The sequence below is a fragment of the Gastrolobium bilobum genome, unplaced genomic scaffold (genome assembly GCF_033153095.1).
Source record: "Gastrolobium bilobum isolate Gb01-03AN ecotype WA unplaced genomic scaffold, APGP_CSIRO_Gbil_v1 utg82674, whole genome shotgun sequence".
Classification (NCBI taxonomy): Eukaryota; Viridiplantae; Streptophyta; class Magnoliopsida; order Fabales; family Fabaceae; genus Gastrolobium; species Gastrolobium bilobum.
Window position 1 is genome coordinate 12,523 of NW_026897937.1, and position 15,340 is coordinate 27,862.

Consider the following 15,340-nt stretch of genomic DNA (forward strand, 5'->3'; position numbering starts at 1 on the left):
TTGACATCTTGTTCTTGCTTGTGATAAATATAATAAACAATTCATTAACGTGCCCAGCAATGCCGAAAAACAGATTCCCAGTTAGCTAAAAGATATGGAGACAATGTCATATCTGCCTCTACTTTCAAGTGATGCTTACAAGTTACGACCACCTTTGAAATTCTAATTCAACGTACTCATTCGAAAGGGTAAGAAGCTTACGGTTCTAAAACGGGCACCATATTTTGGATTATATTTTTTCATAAGAGAAGCTAATTCTTATGTCAATTGATGTAGACAAATAAAACGTGATCTTATACAGCATTTCATTTCACTGATCTAACCTGCAGAAAATTCAAGCTAGAGAAAAAAAATTAAAGGAATCAACCAGTAAAATATGGCAATGTGACCTCAAAAATATTGATGTGATGAGTCTGATATGTTCCCAATAAGATTCCAAGTAAATTTCCACGTGAAAAATAAAAAGCAAGTAAATAGTGAAGTTCGGAATGTTGATGTGATGAGGAATATATCATAATGTTTGTTCCTCTCTTCTGGGAGGTTATTAATTCCTCTATATATATATTGAAGACGACAGCAGACAATACACCATTCTTCCAAAGCTCAACAAACAACAAAGTACATAAAAAAAAAAAAAAGTCATGATGTTGATGCATTGCCATGAATTGTACAAGCCAGTTTTTATCATGATTTTAGTTAACTTAGCTCTGGCTTTTGTCAATTTACTTCTGAAGAAGGTTCTTAATGAAGGAATGGACAACATGATCATTGTAACATATCGACAGGCAATTTCATTTATCTTCATGGCACCTATTGCCTGCTTCTATGAAAGGTAAGAACCACTTTCTCTCTTCACTTCTTTCTTCTTATTCTTCTTCCTCTTCGCCCCCCAAAATTTTAAAGGTTTTCTACTTTTTACAGGAAACACAAACTTGAGGCTCACATAATATGTCTTCTTTTCCTCGCTGCTCTTGTCGGGTAAGTATTCTTGTAACCAAAGATACACGCATCAAGGTCTGTACTGATATTGTTTTAATTTTAATATCTACAATTAGACACTAAATTTTTTTATTTTAATATTTTATCAATGCCTTTCAGAGTAACACTGCCCCAATACCTATTTCTTCTTGGACTTGAATATACTTCTGTCACGTTCTCATGTGCATTCCTCAACATGGTGCCTGTATTTACATTCATTGTGGCACTGCTATTTGGGTAAGTTAAACAAAAGGATATTACTTGATTGTGGAATATAACTACAATAATTTTGATCCTTTTGTCCTGAAAATTTTCTAGGATAGAGAAGGTGAACATGAAAAGCAACAGTGGTAAAGCCAAAGTCTTGGGAACCTGTGTGTGCATTGGTGGAGCTTTGTTATTGGTCCTTTATAAAGGAATGCCCTTAATCAACCCACTATCGCAGCACAAAACAAACAAAGCTACAATAACACCTCCAGCTGCCAAGTTAGATAAATGGATTATAGGTTCAATACTTCTGACTGCCGGCTGCTTCTTGTGGTCTTCATGGTTTATTATACAAGCAAAAATTAGCAAAAAATATCCATGTCAGTACTCTAGCACAGCTATTTTGTCACTTTTTTCTGGCATTCAATCAGCAATATCAACTTTGATCATCAAGAGAAATCATACCTCGTGGATTCTCAAAGGGAAGTTAGAAATAATGAGTGTTATATATGCTGTGAGTATATTCTTTCCAATGACATACGCCATTTAGAATGTTTTTGAAGTAGTCTGTTAGTTTCTTTGCAAATTCCAAGTTCAAATCTAAATATCGATTTCCATTTCAAGTAGAATATTCAACAATTATGATTACCTGTACATACTTATCATTCAAATTTGTCATGTGAACCTAGGGATTGGTGGGGTCGGGCTTGTGCTATGTGGCAATGTCATGGTGTGTCAAACAAAGGGGTCCAGTTTTTACTGCAGCATTTATTCCCCTTGTGCAGATATTTGTGGCCGTGCTTGATTTCTATATACTAAAGGAGGAAATTTACATGGGAAGGTTGATTCCCTTTATCACTCTTCTATGATTTCCCTTTCTACATTCCATTTCACCTAATGTATCCCTATCTGCAATAAGCAGTGTTGCAGGATCTGCCTTGGTTATTGCTGGCATGTACATTCTTCTATGGGGAAAAAGTAAAGAGGGAGAGCAATATGTCCTGAAGGATACTCAAGCAAATGAAGATGTAGAATATCAATAGCAATGCCTCCAATGACAATATAAATGATTTTGGTCCAAATGTGCCCCCTAATATTCGGGGGACTTGAGTTCTCTGAATAACAAAAATGAAGCAATTAGCTATTTTGGGAACCAAAAGATGATAAGTTTGAGACTTCTATACAGCACAGAAAATTAATTATTCAAGTCAATAATAGACTGTAACCTAAAGTACATGCGAAGCACTAGAGTTCCAACTTCATATGGAGAGATGAAACAGCATCAACTCATCAATAATCTAGACTACTAAAGTAGTTATTTGCTCGCACCCTCTTATGGAGTAGGAAAAAAAAATCTGTTTCACAGAACTATAGTTAAATGGAGAAGAAAAGAAATTTACTTTGAATTATACACTTCAACACAATCAAATAATCAAACTTCTTTAATAAAAAACGTTGATGTTTTTACCTTGACTCGGCAGCTCCACTAGTGTTAAATTTCTGCTGTTCCATTTACAAACGAAACGTTAGCATGCAAAACACCTGAACCATGGAACTTCAAGTTCATTTCAGGGGACAAGAATTGTAGAAGACTAAATATAATTTGCTGCAATTCGCTTTTTCCGATTCCAATAAGTTGATTATTGGTTACTGATCATTTTAATTTTAGATAAGGATATATCTGCAATAGTGGTGAAAGACACAAAAACATTATATAAAAAGAAGCAAGACATCTAAGTTCTTCCCAAACATTTTCATTTTTATGCTATATAGATATAAAATAATTGGAACATCATTAGACCAAAATGGTTAAATGCCACTATGTTAACTCATTGCTAATGATTCCAGGAGCATCAGGTTTTCCAAGGCTTTTCTCTTGTCCTTACTCATTAGAGCACACAATTTTTTCCCCACTCGTTTAATGGTATTACATTTCAAAATTACTTTCAGCAAGTTGTAATCTACATGGGATATATATTTCTTGTGTTGGAGGAGAAGTTTCTTCCAACGAATTACAATTATGTCTTATCTGTAAGATAAAGTTATAATTTTAAAAACTGATTTTTGTTTCTCTCCTCAGAAGGCTGTCGTCTTACGTGGCGGAAAGAGAAAAAACAACTTTAATATTACAACTATGTTTTATTGGTAAGAAATAGTTGTAATTGATGGCATAAGAGGAAGAATTTTGCAACGACATGCGAAGTTGGGGACCCAACCTACTCCATATTGCAAGGATTTCCAAGCTGCGATAAAATATGAGGACATTTTGCTAAACCCAAAAACAAAAGGACTTCTGATAAATAACATTGAACTCTAGGTTCTGTGCAATAATTCTTCCAAAAAATTTAATTGCTACAAACTTCGATACCATCTACTCAATAGAGAAGCAAATCATCTTCTGTTAAGCTATCATTCAACGAACTTTCCTTGTTGTCTTGGCGACAGCCAAGTTTCATTTGATAGACAACAAAATTTAGCATAGAATAAGTTTCTTCTGAATCAGGATGCGATTTATCGTGAGCAATGAATCTATGAAGGACTCCAGATATTTCAACAGAACTAAACCCAGGCGATTTTTTCACCCCTCTTCTCTCCATGGTTTCTCTCATGCTTCTTGCATCATCCCAGCGTTTGACAACTGCATAAACATTTGATAAGCCAACATATCTTCCATCATGATTTGGTTCTAGCTCAATAAGCTTCCTGCCAACTATTTCTGCGAGACCTAAATTTCTATGGTTAATACACCCACTAAGAAGAGCACCTAACATGGAAGCCGTTGGTTCTATGGGCATTTGACAAATAAATTGGTATGCAGTTGTTAATTGACCTGCACGTGCCAGCACATCTACCATGCAAGCATAGTGTTCGCTTGTAGGTGTCATGCCACATTTACCAAGACTCTCAAAGAAGTACCACGCTTCTTTGACTAACCCTCCATGGGCACAGGCAGCTAACAAGCACAAATATGTGACCTCATCAGGACAGATACCAACTATTTGCATTTCCTTAAACAATTTAAGAGATTCATCTACTAACCCATGTGTTGCAAGACCTCCAATCATTGCATTCCAAATCAACACATCAGTTTGACTCTGTGAGACACCAAGGAATACAAGCAAAGCCTCCTCTATTGCCCCACATTTGGCATACATGTCCACAAGAGAAGTCTGCAAAATCAATGTCGGTGGTAATCCACTGTCAACTATGTACTTGTGCATCATTCTCCCCTTCTCTAGAGCACCCAGGTGTGAACAAGCGCACAAGACACTCACCATAGTCACTTCATTGGCCTTGGGCCCAATAGCCCGCATCTTTTCAAAGATAGCCATAGCTTCACTGTATTCCCCAGCCTTAACATAACCATCAATATAAGAGCTCCATGACCGAACGTCCCTCTCTGACATGGACTCAAAAACTTTCTGAGCCAAAACCATTTCTCCACACTTAGCATAGCCATCCAACATGGAATTCCATGAAACCAAATTTTTTCCCTGCATATTATCAAATACCTTATGAGCCCACACAATATTCCCACAAGAAGCATACATGTGAATCAAAGAATTCTGGATAAATCTATCAGACTCATGCCCAGTTTTTATAATGTGGGCATGCACAGATACACCAGTTTCCTGGTTTGAAAGACGAGCTGATGCCTTCACAAGAAATGGGTATGTTAAGTAATCTGGTGCAATCCCAAGTCGCAGCATCTTCAAAAAAATTGATAGGGAATGAATTGGATTTTTGCTATTTGAGTAGCCTCTTATGATTGTGTTCCAGCTAAAAATTGCTGGACTGGAAAGCTGGGAGAAAACCCTGTAGGAATAATCAATGTCGCCTGAATTGGACAGAGCAGAAAAACAAAGAATTTTGGATATAAATGGGTCATCTTGTGATAAGCCGAAAGAGATTACAATAGCATGAAGTTGCTTCAGTTCAAGCATTGATTTGCATTTAACAAGGAGGCTGAGTAGAGTTTGGTGTATATTTGCAATTTTACATGACTGTGACGCACCAAGCATTTACAGATAAATCTTGTAACACCTGCAGCTCAATTGTGTCATCCAAGCAAGGCTGAGCCAAGGCAACACTGTTCAGAGACACGGAATACAATGGTTAGGGATCATTGGAAACTTAAGTTCTGAATTGAATTCAAGAAGTTGTTCATCAATTAAATAGAGCCAGCCATGTACACAAGAAGTAAAATTAAGATATAATGGAAGCCCTCCGACCTAAGCCTAACTAAACATGAATGTGAAACAGATTACTTGAACAAATTGAGATAAAATGGAAGCTTGTTTTCATTTAGAAAATAAAGCAACTTAATTCAACCTTCCAACAGTCCACACTTTTATATCACTTTCAATAAAATGCAGAAAAACAAAAAGATTTTAGTCTTCATGCCTCACGACCAGGAAAAAACCCCCCCTTAAAAACCAGGGGCAATCAAAATATCCCTAAGAAATTTGGCCCAAATCAAACAGCCAAGTACGACACATGGATTATGAGAATGCATGAATACTCTCCTAAAGGTTTAACTCCCAGTTAAGCATAGCAAAAATTCACATCCGAGGACAAAATTTGAAGAATAATCCTAACTCATATTTCTTGACTTCAAAGTACTTCCACCAATAATTCATCACCATTAAAAAATAAATAATGAATTCCCACAGTGATTAAGACTGAACCATCACAATAAAGAATAAAAACCAAGCATTAAACAAGAAACAGGGATCATGCACCATTAGACATTTAATCAAACACATAATATGCTTCATTCTCAAATCACAAAAAAAAATAATTGAAAGTAACATCCTTCAATTGGAACCCAGTCAACTAAATTTATTTACCCATTCTAATCTCTCAACTAAACACATGGATAATATCAAATTCAACTTCAACTATAATCCAAAACCGAAAAGTAGAGCAGAAAAATAAAATTTACAGGGCTCCGTTTGTTTTGCTGTAAAAGTCAACTTTAGTGCATAGCATTCTCCTCTCTAACTTGTTATGTTATCATCTGTACTCGTTTTAAACAACAAAATTACAGAACGAGTGAGATTAAAAGGTTCAGTATAGCAATGCATCTAAATACATTCATGCAGTCCAACTCGTATAATTGATATATTCCTTAGCAAGTTGTTGTCTATGAAATCAAGTTTCTCTCAGTCATTTTATCAAGCAATTTGCAGTCATTAGCACTGTCTCTGACTCCAGAGAATAGCATTAACAAATTTGAACCTAGCCAGTTTATAAACAGATGCAGTTTCAAAAATAACTACAAATGAAACATTAAAGTACGCAAATCAAAAAGCAAAACCCACACTATAGTGAAGTCCAAGTAAAGACCTTGATACATACCCACAAAAAGTGCTTTGGAGACAAAGAGACGTGTTGATGTTAAGGAGCTTTCCTTTCACGCAAAATGCAATGTTAATTCTTTCTGCATGTGTAAGCGTTTAGATTGATTATTTTAACAGTGATTTGATTTGCTGCACTTCACTTGTTTTTCAACATATTCAATTTCATGAGTTCAAATCATTTCTTAGCTCAGTCAATTTCATAGAACCATCACAATAATAACCACTTGAATTTCATCGGCTTAGCTAGTTCCCAAGTACAGTATTACTATTACATTAAGGTATCAACTACTTCCAGCTGAGCCATTTTGGATTTTGATTACTTTTTTTAACCTAGAATAAATTAATTTAAATATATATATTAACTTAAACTTGGTTCAATACAAATTTAAATTTCTTTTTTCGAGTTCAACTCATTTTAATTTTGAAATTATTCAAATTTAATTATTTTAAGTTGAATTTTATATTAATTAAATATTTTAAATTTATTTATTTAAACCTTTACTTATAACATGGCCAAATTTGTGTATTTATATATATATATATATATATATATATATATATATATATATAGAGTTAAAAATATTTTATTTAAGCTAAAGACAAAATTAAATCCTAATATACATTAGACTAAAGTATTATTATTATTTAAAAAATTTATCCGGTGTTTAGATTTACCCTTTTTTATTATTATTATTATTATTTTTTTTTGATAACATGCATCCATTTTTTTTTAGAAGTATGTATATTTATGTATTGAGTTGCATCCATTTTTTATTTTTTTTTATTTTTGATAACATGCATCCATTTTTTAACCAAGACATGAGAAAGTTGTTACAAAAATTTCCAGCTTTTGTATTGACAAGTTAATCCATATAGTTTTAGATAATTTGTGATGTCCTTCTTCTTATAAATACATGCATGCATCTTGTTATTTATACACTTTATCCTTTTCTTCATATATTGGTTTCAGCGTCAGTGAATATAGATGCAACATCACTTTCGCCCACTGATGTATTATTATATGAATTTTTCCCATTCATCATTGCATTTTCTTGTCCTTTAATCACTATTATATGAAATAATAATACGAATAACTCTGCCCATGAAAGCAGAATAAACTTTATCTAAATCAGATTTCGAGTGGTCAATATTATGTAGTTTTTTTAAATTTTAATAAAAATAAACTATTTCATGATTTATATGAAATACATTAAGTTTGAATATATATATATATATATATATATATATATATATATATGAGACAGGATCAACTTACACCAGTGTAAGATTAATAACTCTTACACTCAATCTTACCCGTTGATTTCCGTGCATCTAACGGTTGAGATTTATTGGGAATTAAAAATTAATTAATGAGTGAGACCTAATAAATATTAACCGTTAGATGAAGAAAATCAATGGTTAAGATTTGGTGTAAGACTTCTTATTCTTACACCGGTGTAAGATGATCCTGCCTCATATATATTTTTGAATTACAAGTTTGAATATATATTATCATTGCTTAGTGTGGATAATAATATTAATTTAATCATCAACTTATGATAGAAAGAAGAGTAAACTTACATATTTGATTATGCCTTACATGGCACTCATGTTATGCATACCCAACGGTGGACTTGCTTGGTTGCAAGTGTCAAGTAAAAAAAAAAAAGTAAATATCCTTTATACAAAAAAAAAAGTAAATATCTTTTTTGATCCCTAACAAAAAATATGATCCCACTTTAGTCACTTACAAAAAAAAATTAATCTCGAGGTTCCTAACAAATTCAAAGTGGATCCATTTAGTTGAAATCGTGGTCCCTCATAAATTCAAAAAAGACCCAGATTAGTCCCTCAAAAGGACTAAAATGGGTCCACTTTGAATTTTATAGGAACCAACCGACTAATTAATTTTTGTATGGGATTAAAGTGGGGACCGTATTTTTGTTAGGGACCAAAAAAAGTATTTACTCAAAAAAAAAAAAGATTGAAAGAAAAAAAGTAAAGATAGGCCCAACTCAATCAACCCCTACAATTAAAAGCTTAAAAGCTTAAACTTTAGCCATTGCTTTGTCTTTTTTTGTTTTTTAAGCATGAATCTTATTAGTTCCAAATCTTAATAGACATCAACGATTCCTGAAATTCAATCTTCATTAAGTGAAGGAGAATCGCACAGGAGTGCAGGTAAAATCTACAATTTTTATTACGATTTTACTATTTATGATTTTTTATTTCCTTTTCGATTTTAGGTAAAATCCCGATTTTGACTATCTTGATCGTGAGAGCCTCTTCTCTTTATCATCTCAATAGGTTAAAATGTAGAAGCTGCAAAACAACGCTGGTAAGCAAGCTCTATATATGTAAAAATCAAAGAAAATTAAAAAAAAAAAAAATTAACTCGGAGAAAGAACTAGGATTGCAAAAATATTAAATATAAAGGAAGAAAAAAAAAAAAAGATTAAGGTAGCAGAAAAATCGTTACATCCCCTTTTTCATCATTGCTTAAAATTTTATCTATTAAAAAAATATTTAGTGTTCATATATGTTTTTTTTTTTGAAAATATTCCAATCAATTCATCGTTTTGCGACTAATCCAATTCGGTGCGGGTTTAGGATTAATGTTTTAAACTCCTCCCAAAGGTGGTATTGGAGATGATCGAACATGAGAAAATAATTTAGGTATCAAATCAAATGATTCATACAGGAGAAAAACAAGTAGAAATTAGACAGAAAATTAGGAAGTAATTCAAGAGAAGACGAAGAATGTGTTCGGAAAAAACAAAATTACCTCATTAACACGATTACAACTTTAAATGGTAATAAAAAGAATCATAAATAGAAGAATGAATGCTAATGGTTTTCAGAATTCAAAATTTGAAATACCGTTTCAAAATACAAATTGAAGTCATGAATCAATATTTTGTAATTAAATGGATATTCTTATACTTAAATAGTGTCCAGTGCCGGCAGTGGCAAACCCTAACGTATTGATCCGCCTCTCTCTCTCAAACAATAAGCCAGTAGTAGGGTTGTGTTGGGTTCTCCAGACTTATGGCTTTTGAGCTAGAAAAAAAGTTTTGTTTGAAACTTTTCGTGGACAAAGAAAGAAATCATGTAGTTATGGCAGAAGCAGAGGGAAACTTGATAGGCCTTTTGTTTGATTTTCTCAAATTTCCATTGGGAACTATCATGTGTCTGCAAAGTAAGAGCATGAAGAATTCTCCAAAAAAGCGTAAGAGCATGAAGAGTACTATTGCCGCTGATGAAAATCTCGATGGTACTCAACCAAATAAGATAGGTTCAATTGGAGAGATCGGTTGCATCAACAATCTGTACCAGAGCGTGATAAATCTTGATGCTGATGTTTTCTTGTTTCCTACTATTTATCAAAATATGTTCATTTGTCCGCGCAACCCTAGCGAAAACCTTTGCCAGAAGAAAGTACTGAGATTGAATGTGAGTGATCAAGAGCTTCAAAGAGAGTCCTTCAGGTGTAAGTGCTGTTGTGTTTGGTCGCAGGGTACTCTTGCAGGAACAAGTTGCATGTGTGGGAAAATATTAATGGACAGGCACTGTGAGGAAACCAGTAGGGATACTGATTTTATTAACGGGAAAAGCAAGTACTTAATTTTTAATGATTTAAAGGTGCTTCAAAGTTCTCCCAACAACTGTGTGGAGCAACTTGTCCAACTTGGCTACAAAAACTTCAATGAGCTGACAGAAATGTTCATAAATGTTGACTTGAAGGAGGTGATATATATATGTCTTTAAATTTATATTTCTTTTACTGATCTCTCGAGAATCTCTCGGTGAGACTCGTGTTGGGATGTAAATTAAGTGTTTTTGTAATTTTAATATATATATTGCGAGGTTATATTACTTTTTATCATTATAATTTTTTAATCGTTATAACGTACAACAATTGAGTTCACTGCATATAACTAGAGATACTTTTCCCTTCTTTTACGTTGGTATTGTGAGTTTGATGAATTGTGCTTATACCTTTGGCTTTTTTTTTTGTTTTAGATGTTGGGCATAGTAAATCAAGCATTAGTATCGGAATCCCCTCTCAACGATTTATTTTTGATGAATGGAGAATCTAAGCAAACATACGTTCGCTCGCCAAAAATAAAGCAAAAAGTCAAATCTGAATTTGAGGACAGCCATTCTAACAGTGTTATGAACCTCAATGTAATGGTGAGAAAATCAAAGAACGAGATCCTGTATGCTGAAGCTCATGCATGACTTTGTTGATTTTTTATTTAGGGTTCTCACAACACCTTATGCATCTATCCTAGAGCTATTTGGTATGAATTTTTCTTACCAAAGTTTGAATGATCTCAATTCATTGGGGTTCACAAGTCCTTCACTCTCTCTCTTTACTTGTACAAAAGATCCAACATCCTGTATGACCTATAGAACTGGGGAGAGAGGATTTGTGAGGAGGCAATCACTATTTATTGTAGGGGATGATCTGCAAGTGACACCATGTGGAAATACTTCTGGCATTTCCTTTCTACAAAAGCTGAATGTGCCATTGGATGATCTGCAGAAACATGTGGTGAGCATTGGGGAGACAGAGGTAATAATACATTTTTTTACTAATTTTATATTTTATTTTGAATATTGATACTTTAAAATTTAATGATTATTAATGAATTTACTGAGAATTATTATTGGTTTAAAGACTGGCTTGGCTTTGAAGAACCACCCTAAGACATACATCTCCCATTTTATCCTCTAAAATATTTGGCACAAGTAATGACTTTTGTTATCTCTGAATGGTCAGGCACTAAATTTGTTGCGAGCTTCCTTGACTACCAAAGCTGCTTTGAGCCAAGGCCTGTCCTACCTTTTGAAGAAACCAGAGGAGGAAACTAAAGCTGGTAACCTTAGGTTTGAGTGAATTAATTCGATGGTGTTTGATTTTTTTTTTTTTCCCGTCAATTGGTGTTGTGATTTTTAAACTCCCTTTTCTGAATATTATATTCTATTTTTAAATATAACATTTATCCCTTATCACACAAACTTGTTAGCTACGTTTTCACGTAATATTATTAGCTTGATTGAATTCTTCTTCTTTTTAAAAAAAATCACTCGAGTAAATGCTATTAGTGACGTTGAATATTGCTCATAAGATGAGTGAAGAACTATTGCTAAGGACCTTCATTATTTTGTTTTAAAAAAATAAAATTGCAAAAATATTAAATAATAATAATTATAGAATATTGTACCTAAAATCTCTTTCGCGCATGATAAATCTCCGAAAAGAAACTTAAAATCTTATTTTGGGGTCTCTTTGTTAAAAAACCAGCCCAATTCATGAATCTGATCCTGAAGAAAAGACAGATGGGCTAACATATATTTTCGGCTTTTGCAGGTTTTAAAAGTCCAGATTATAACCCAATTGATGCAGCTACCTGAGGAGGGAAAATTGAAAAAACAAAAAAACAAAAGATAGAGGTTGTGGAGCTGTAATTGGAAAGTAGAGAAAAAAAAGCTCTTGATTAGTCCACTACTCTCTGTCCCCGTCAACCTCCACCGGTTGCGGTGGTGAAGGGACTGGAATGTTCCCGTTCAAGAAATTCTGCCAGAAGATGGAAAAGGAGGATGGAACAAGGAAGGAACCGGAACGCGAAGAAGAGGACCTGCTGGAGAGAAGCGTGAAAAAAGCAAAGGAAAACTTTGTGGAAGACTCGACGATGGATGAGGTAATGAGAGAGAATCGTCACTTGGACAGGAGTCCGGAGGAAGAGTCAGGTTCTAAAGGGGCGAGATGCATGAAAGAATATCAAGGAGAGAAAAAAGTGGTTACTTACAAAGACGTGGTGCTTCAACTTAATGGAGAGAATAACGAACTGGAGAGTGACGAGGAGGACTGGATGGAGATCCAGAGAAGGGAGGAAGAGGAAGACGACGTAATGGAGGAAGAGACAAATGGGCATCAGATAGACCCTCTGTGTCCAGTATACAACTTCTCCTTGAAACAACACAAGGAAGATTGCAAGAAATGGAGGAACTCTCTGATAATCAAACTTCTGGGAAAGAGAATCAACAACAGGTTCCTGATGGCAAGACTCCTGAGGATGTGGTGTCTTACTGGTAAATATGAGGTGATAGACCTGGATAATGGCTACATTCTAATCAATTTCCACGATGCCAAGGATTATACCCATGTCCTGCATGAAGGACCTTGGATTGTAGTGGATCACTATGTGACAGTCCAACGCTAGAGACCCATGTTCGACCCCTTCGACGATCAATTCAAGAGGCTAGCCGTGTGGATCAGAATCCCACGACTTCCGTTGGAATTTTACACATCACAACATCTGTGGAGGATAGGAAACATGTTTGGAAGAACGCTAAAAGTCGACAGGAATTCTTTAAGGAAATCTGATGGTGGTGTAGGAGAATACACAGAAAAGGCAAAATACGCAAGGATATGTGTGGAGATAGATTTGAGGAAGAGCTTCATATCTAAGTTTGAGGTATTAGGAAGACTTCTTCCAGTTGCGTACGAAGGATTGCATCTTATTTGTTTCGGATGCGGTAGATATGGTCACCGGATGGAAGTCTGTAACGGAGGAAAGGAACTGAATGAAGCCCAAACCAGCAAGGGAAAGGAAGACCATACTTCCGGAGAGATAGAAGAGAACACGAAGTTGATTAAGGAACCAGAGGAAGCATTTGGGGAGTGGATGGTGGTTAAAAGAAAGGGGAAGGGCAAAAAAGGGAAGGTGGCTGCTTCAACTCCGACCAGAAAGGGCAGCATCTCGCCGGTTGGACAAAATTTCAGGGGGACGATGGAGGCGGAAATCGCAAGTTCCAAAGCTAAGCAAAAGGTTGCAGAGAGCACGAACACCAAGGCGGAAGCAAGAGATAGGATCAAGGACCCTAAAGTGGATGCGACAGAAGGAAGATTAAAATACGCTAATACTGGGGAAAAGGTGGGGGAAGGTACAAAGCCAACCCCTACTAAGGCCAAATCTATCAGAAAAGTGGCAGCTACTACCCTTGGGAGTAAAAGTATGTCAGGAAAAGAGAGAGTAGGTGAGCCCCCCAAGGAAAATCATACTGACCCTACCAGCTCGAAGAGCAAGATCCTTCATGAAAAAGGAATCATGCCAGTAAAGGTTAACAAAGAAAACATAGGACCCAATGTGGGTTCAGAAGACAACCAGCAAGACATGAAAGAGGAAAAAGCAAAGAAAGAGCTCGAAATGCTTCAGGTAATGAGATATATGACAAAAGAGCAAAACGAAAAGTCGTTGGGAGAGATGTTGGCTATTCCTCTAGCTAATAGGAAAAGATCTTCAAATCAGAAGAAGAGCCCCACCAGAATTCTGAAAAGAGGTGATACTGACGTACCCCAGTTTGAAGACACGGGTGAAGGGCCCCAGAATGGGATAGCGGACAAGGATGGTAAGAAGAATGGTAGGACAAGTGAGACCATAAGCAATATGATGGGGGATCTACATAGGAATACGGGCAGCTCTTTGATGGGAGGCCAAGAAAATGATAGTTTTAAATGAATATTATCATCTGGAACTGTAGGGGAGCAGGTAAAAGCAGGCTCAAGAGCATCTTATCTGCGTACGTAAGAAAGCATAGAGTGGATATTGTCATTTTGCTGGAGACCAGGATTAGTGGGCCTAAAGCCCAAAATGTTATTAAGAAATTGGGGTTCAAGAATTTCTTAGTAGAAGAGGCTAGAGGCTATGCGGGTGGCATATGGGCCTTATGGAACCAGCCCAACTTCACTATCCATCGGTTGGAGCAGAGTCATCAGGTGATCCACATGAAAATTGAGTGGAATAACAAAGAGACATTCATTCTCTCTGCGGTGTATGCTAGCCCCCAGCTAGACCAGAGAGCCATTCTGTGGGAGGATCTTCGCAATTTCAGCAACTCAACCCGCGATCCGTGGCTCATTGCTGGCGACTTCAATGATATCATTGGCGCTCATGAAAAGAAAGGAGGAGCTCCAGTTGATCAGGCCAGGTGTCTCTCCTTCGCGAAGGCAGTGGATGACTGCAAGCTTCTTGATTTGGGGGCGGATGGTCCTTATTTCACCTGGAAGGGGCCTAAATTCGCCCACTTGGATAGAGTTTTCAAAAGGTTGGACAGAGCTATGGCTAACGGTGATTGGCTCGCGAGATTCGATAAGGCTACAGTGAAGACTCTTCCGAGAGTCTACTCGGACCATAATCCTCTGTTGATCAAGCTTTTCTCGAATCGTACTAGATGGGAAGAGCGTCCGTTCCGTTTGTTTCCCCCTTGGCTGGACCATCCATCCTTCAAGCAGCTTCTTTCAGAGAACTGGAGTCACGACTTGATGTCTCACATTAACCTCCAACAGCTAGTTCCAGTGCTGAGAAATTGGAACTCCAACACGTTTGGGATCATCAACCAGCGGAAAAACACCATTTTACGCAGGCTCAACGGTATCCAGATCAGTCTAGAAACACGACAGTGTGATTTCTTAGAAGATCTGGAGTCTGTTCTTAGAAAAGAGCTGGAGGAGATCCTCTCTCTGGAGGAGCTTCTCTGGTTCCAGAAGGCTAGAACTGACTGGATAAAAGGGGGAGACCGGAACACGAAGTATTATCACACGCTAGCCATATCTAAAAGAAAGAGGAACAGGATTGAGACTTTGAGGAATGAGGCTGGCATTTAGATCAACGAGGAAGAAGGGCTTAAAGGCATGGCTTTAAGGTTTTATACGAAGTTGTTCTCAGAGGAAAGGGAGCAGAGGCAGTGGAGAAACACTCCTGTCAGCTGGCCCCTTCTTGAGG

The 15,340-nt window shown here is 36.1% G+C and overlaps 4 protein-coding genes across 6 annotated transcripts; 3 read left to right on the forward strand and 1 right to left on the reverse strand.

Moving 5' to 3' along the window:
* The first annotated feature begins 641 nt into the window (after positions 1-641).
* Positions 642-2,228, forward strand: LOC133311599 (WAT1-related protein At3g30340-like). Its single transcript, XM_061512663.1, has 6 exons — positions 642-832; positions 922-978; positions 1,099-1,215; positions 1,297-1,696; positions 1,875-2,026; positions 2,108-2,228. Exons 1-6 carry the CDS (start codon positions 642-644, stop codon positions 2,226-2,228), a joined length of 1,038 nt encoding a protein of 345 aa, XP_061368647.1.
* Positions 2,229-3,560: 1,332 nt separating this feature from the next.
* On the reverse strand, positions 3,561-6,708 carry LOC133311596 (pentatricopeptide repeat-containing protein At5g08305). Of its 3 annotated transcripts, XM_061512658.1 has the most exons (3): positions 6,547-6,708; positions 6,131-6,205; positions 3,561-5,275 (listed from the first exon to the last, which is right to left on the reverse strand). In XM_061512658.1, exon 3 carries the CDS (start codon positions 5,205-5,207, stop codon positions 3,561-3,563), a length of 1,647 nt encoding a protein of 548 aa, XP_061368642.1. In that variant the 5' UTR covers positions 5,208-5,275; positions 6,131-6,205; positions 6,547-6,708. The 3 variants fall into 3 exon arrangements, with proteins under 3 accessions (XP_061368642.1, XP_061368643.1, XP_061368645.1); XM_061512659.1 differs by lacking the exon at positions 6,131-6,205; XM_061512661.1 differs by lacking the exon at positions 6,131-6,205 and having other exon boundaries at positions 6,535-6,708.
* A 2,957-nt stretch (positions 6,709-9,665) lies between these two features.
* LOC133311577 (uncharacterized) lies at positions 9,666-11,451 on the forward strand. The gene is made up of 4 exons (XM_061512636.1): positions 9,666-10,295; positions 10,572-10,768; positions 10,812-11,127; positions 11,335-11,451. The coding sequence occupies exons 1-4, from the start codon at positions 9,666-9,668 to the stop codon at positions 11,449-11,451; spliced, it is 1,260 nt and encodes a 419-aa protein (XP_061368620.1).
* Positions 11,452-14,073: 2,622 nt separating this feature from the next.
* On the forward strand, positions 14,074-15,222 carry LOC133311578 (uncharacterized). Its single transcript, XM_061512637.1, has one exon. It carries the CDS (start codon positions 14,074-14,076, stop codon positions 15,220-15,222), a length of 1,149 nt encoding a protein of 382 aa, XP_061368621.1.
* Positions 15,223-15,340: the final 118 nt, after the last annotated feature.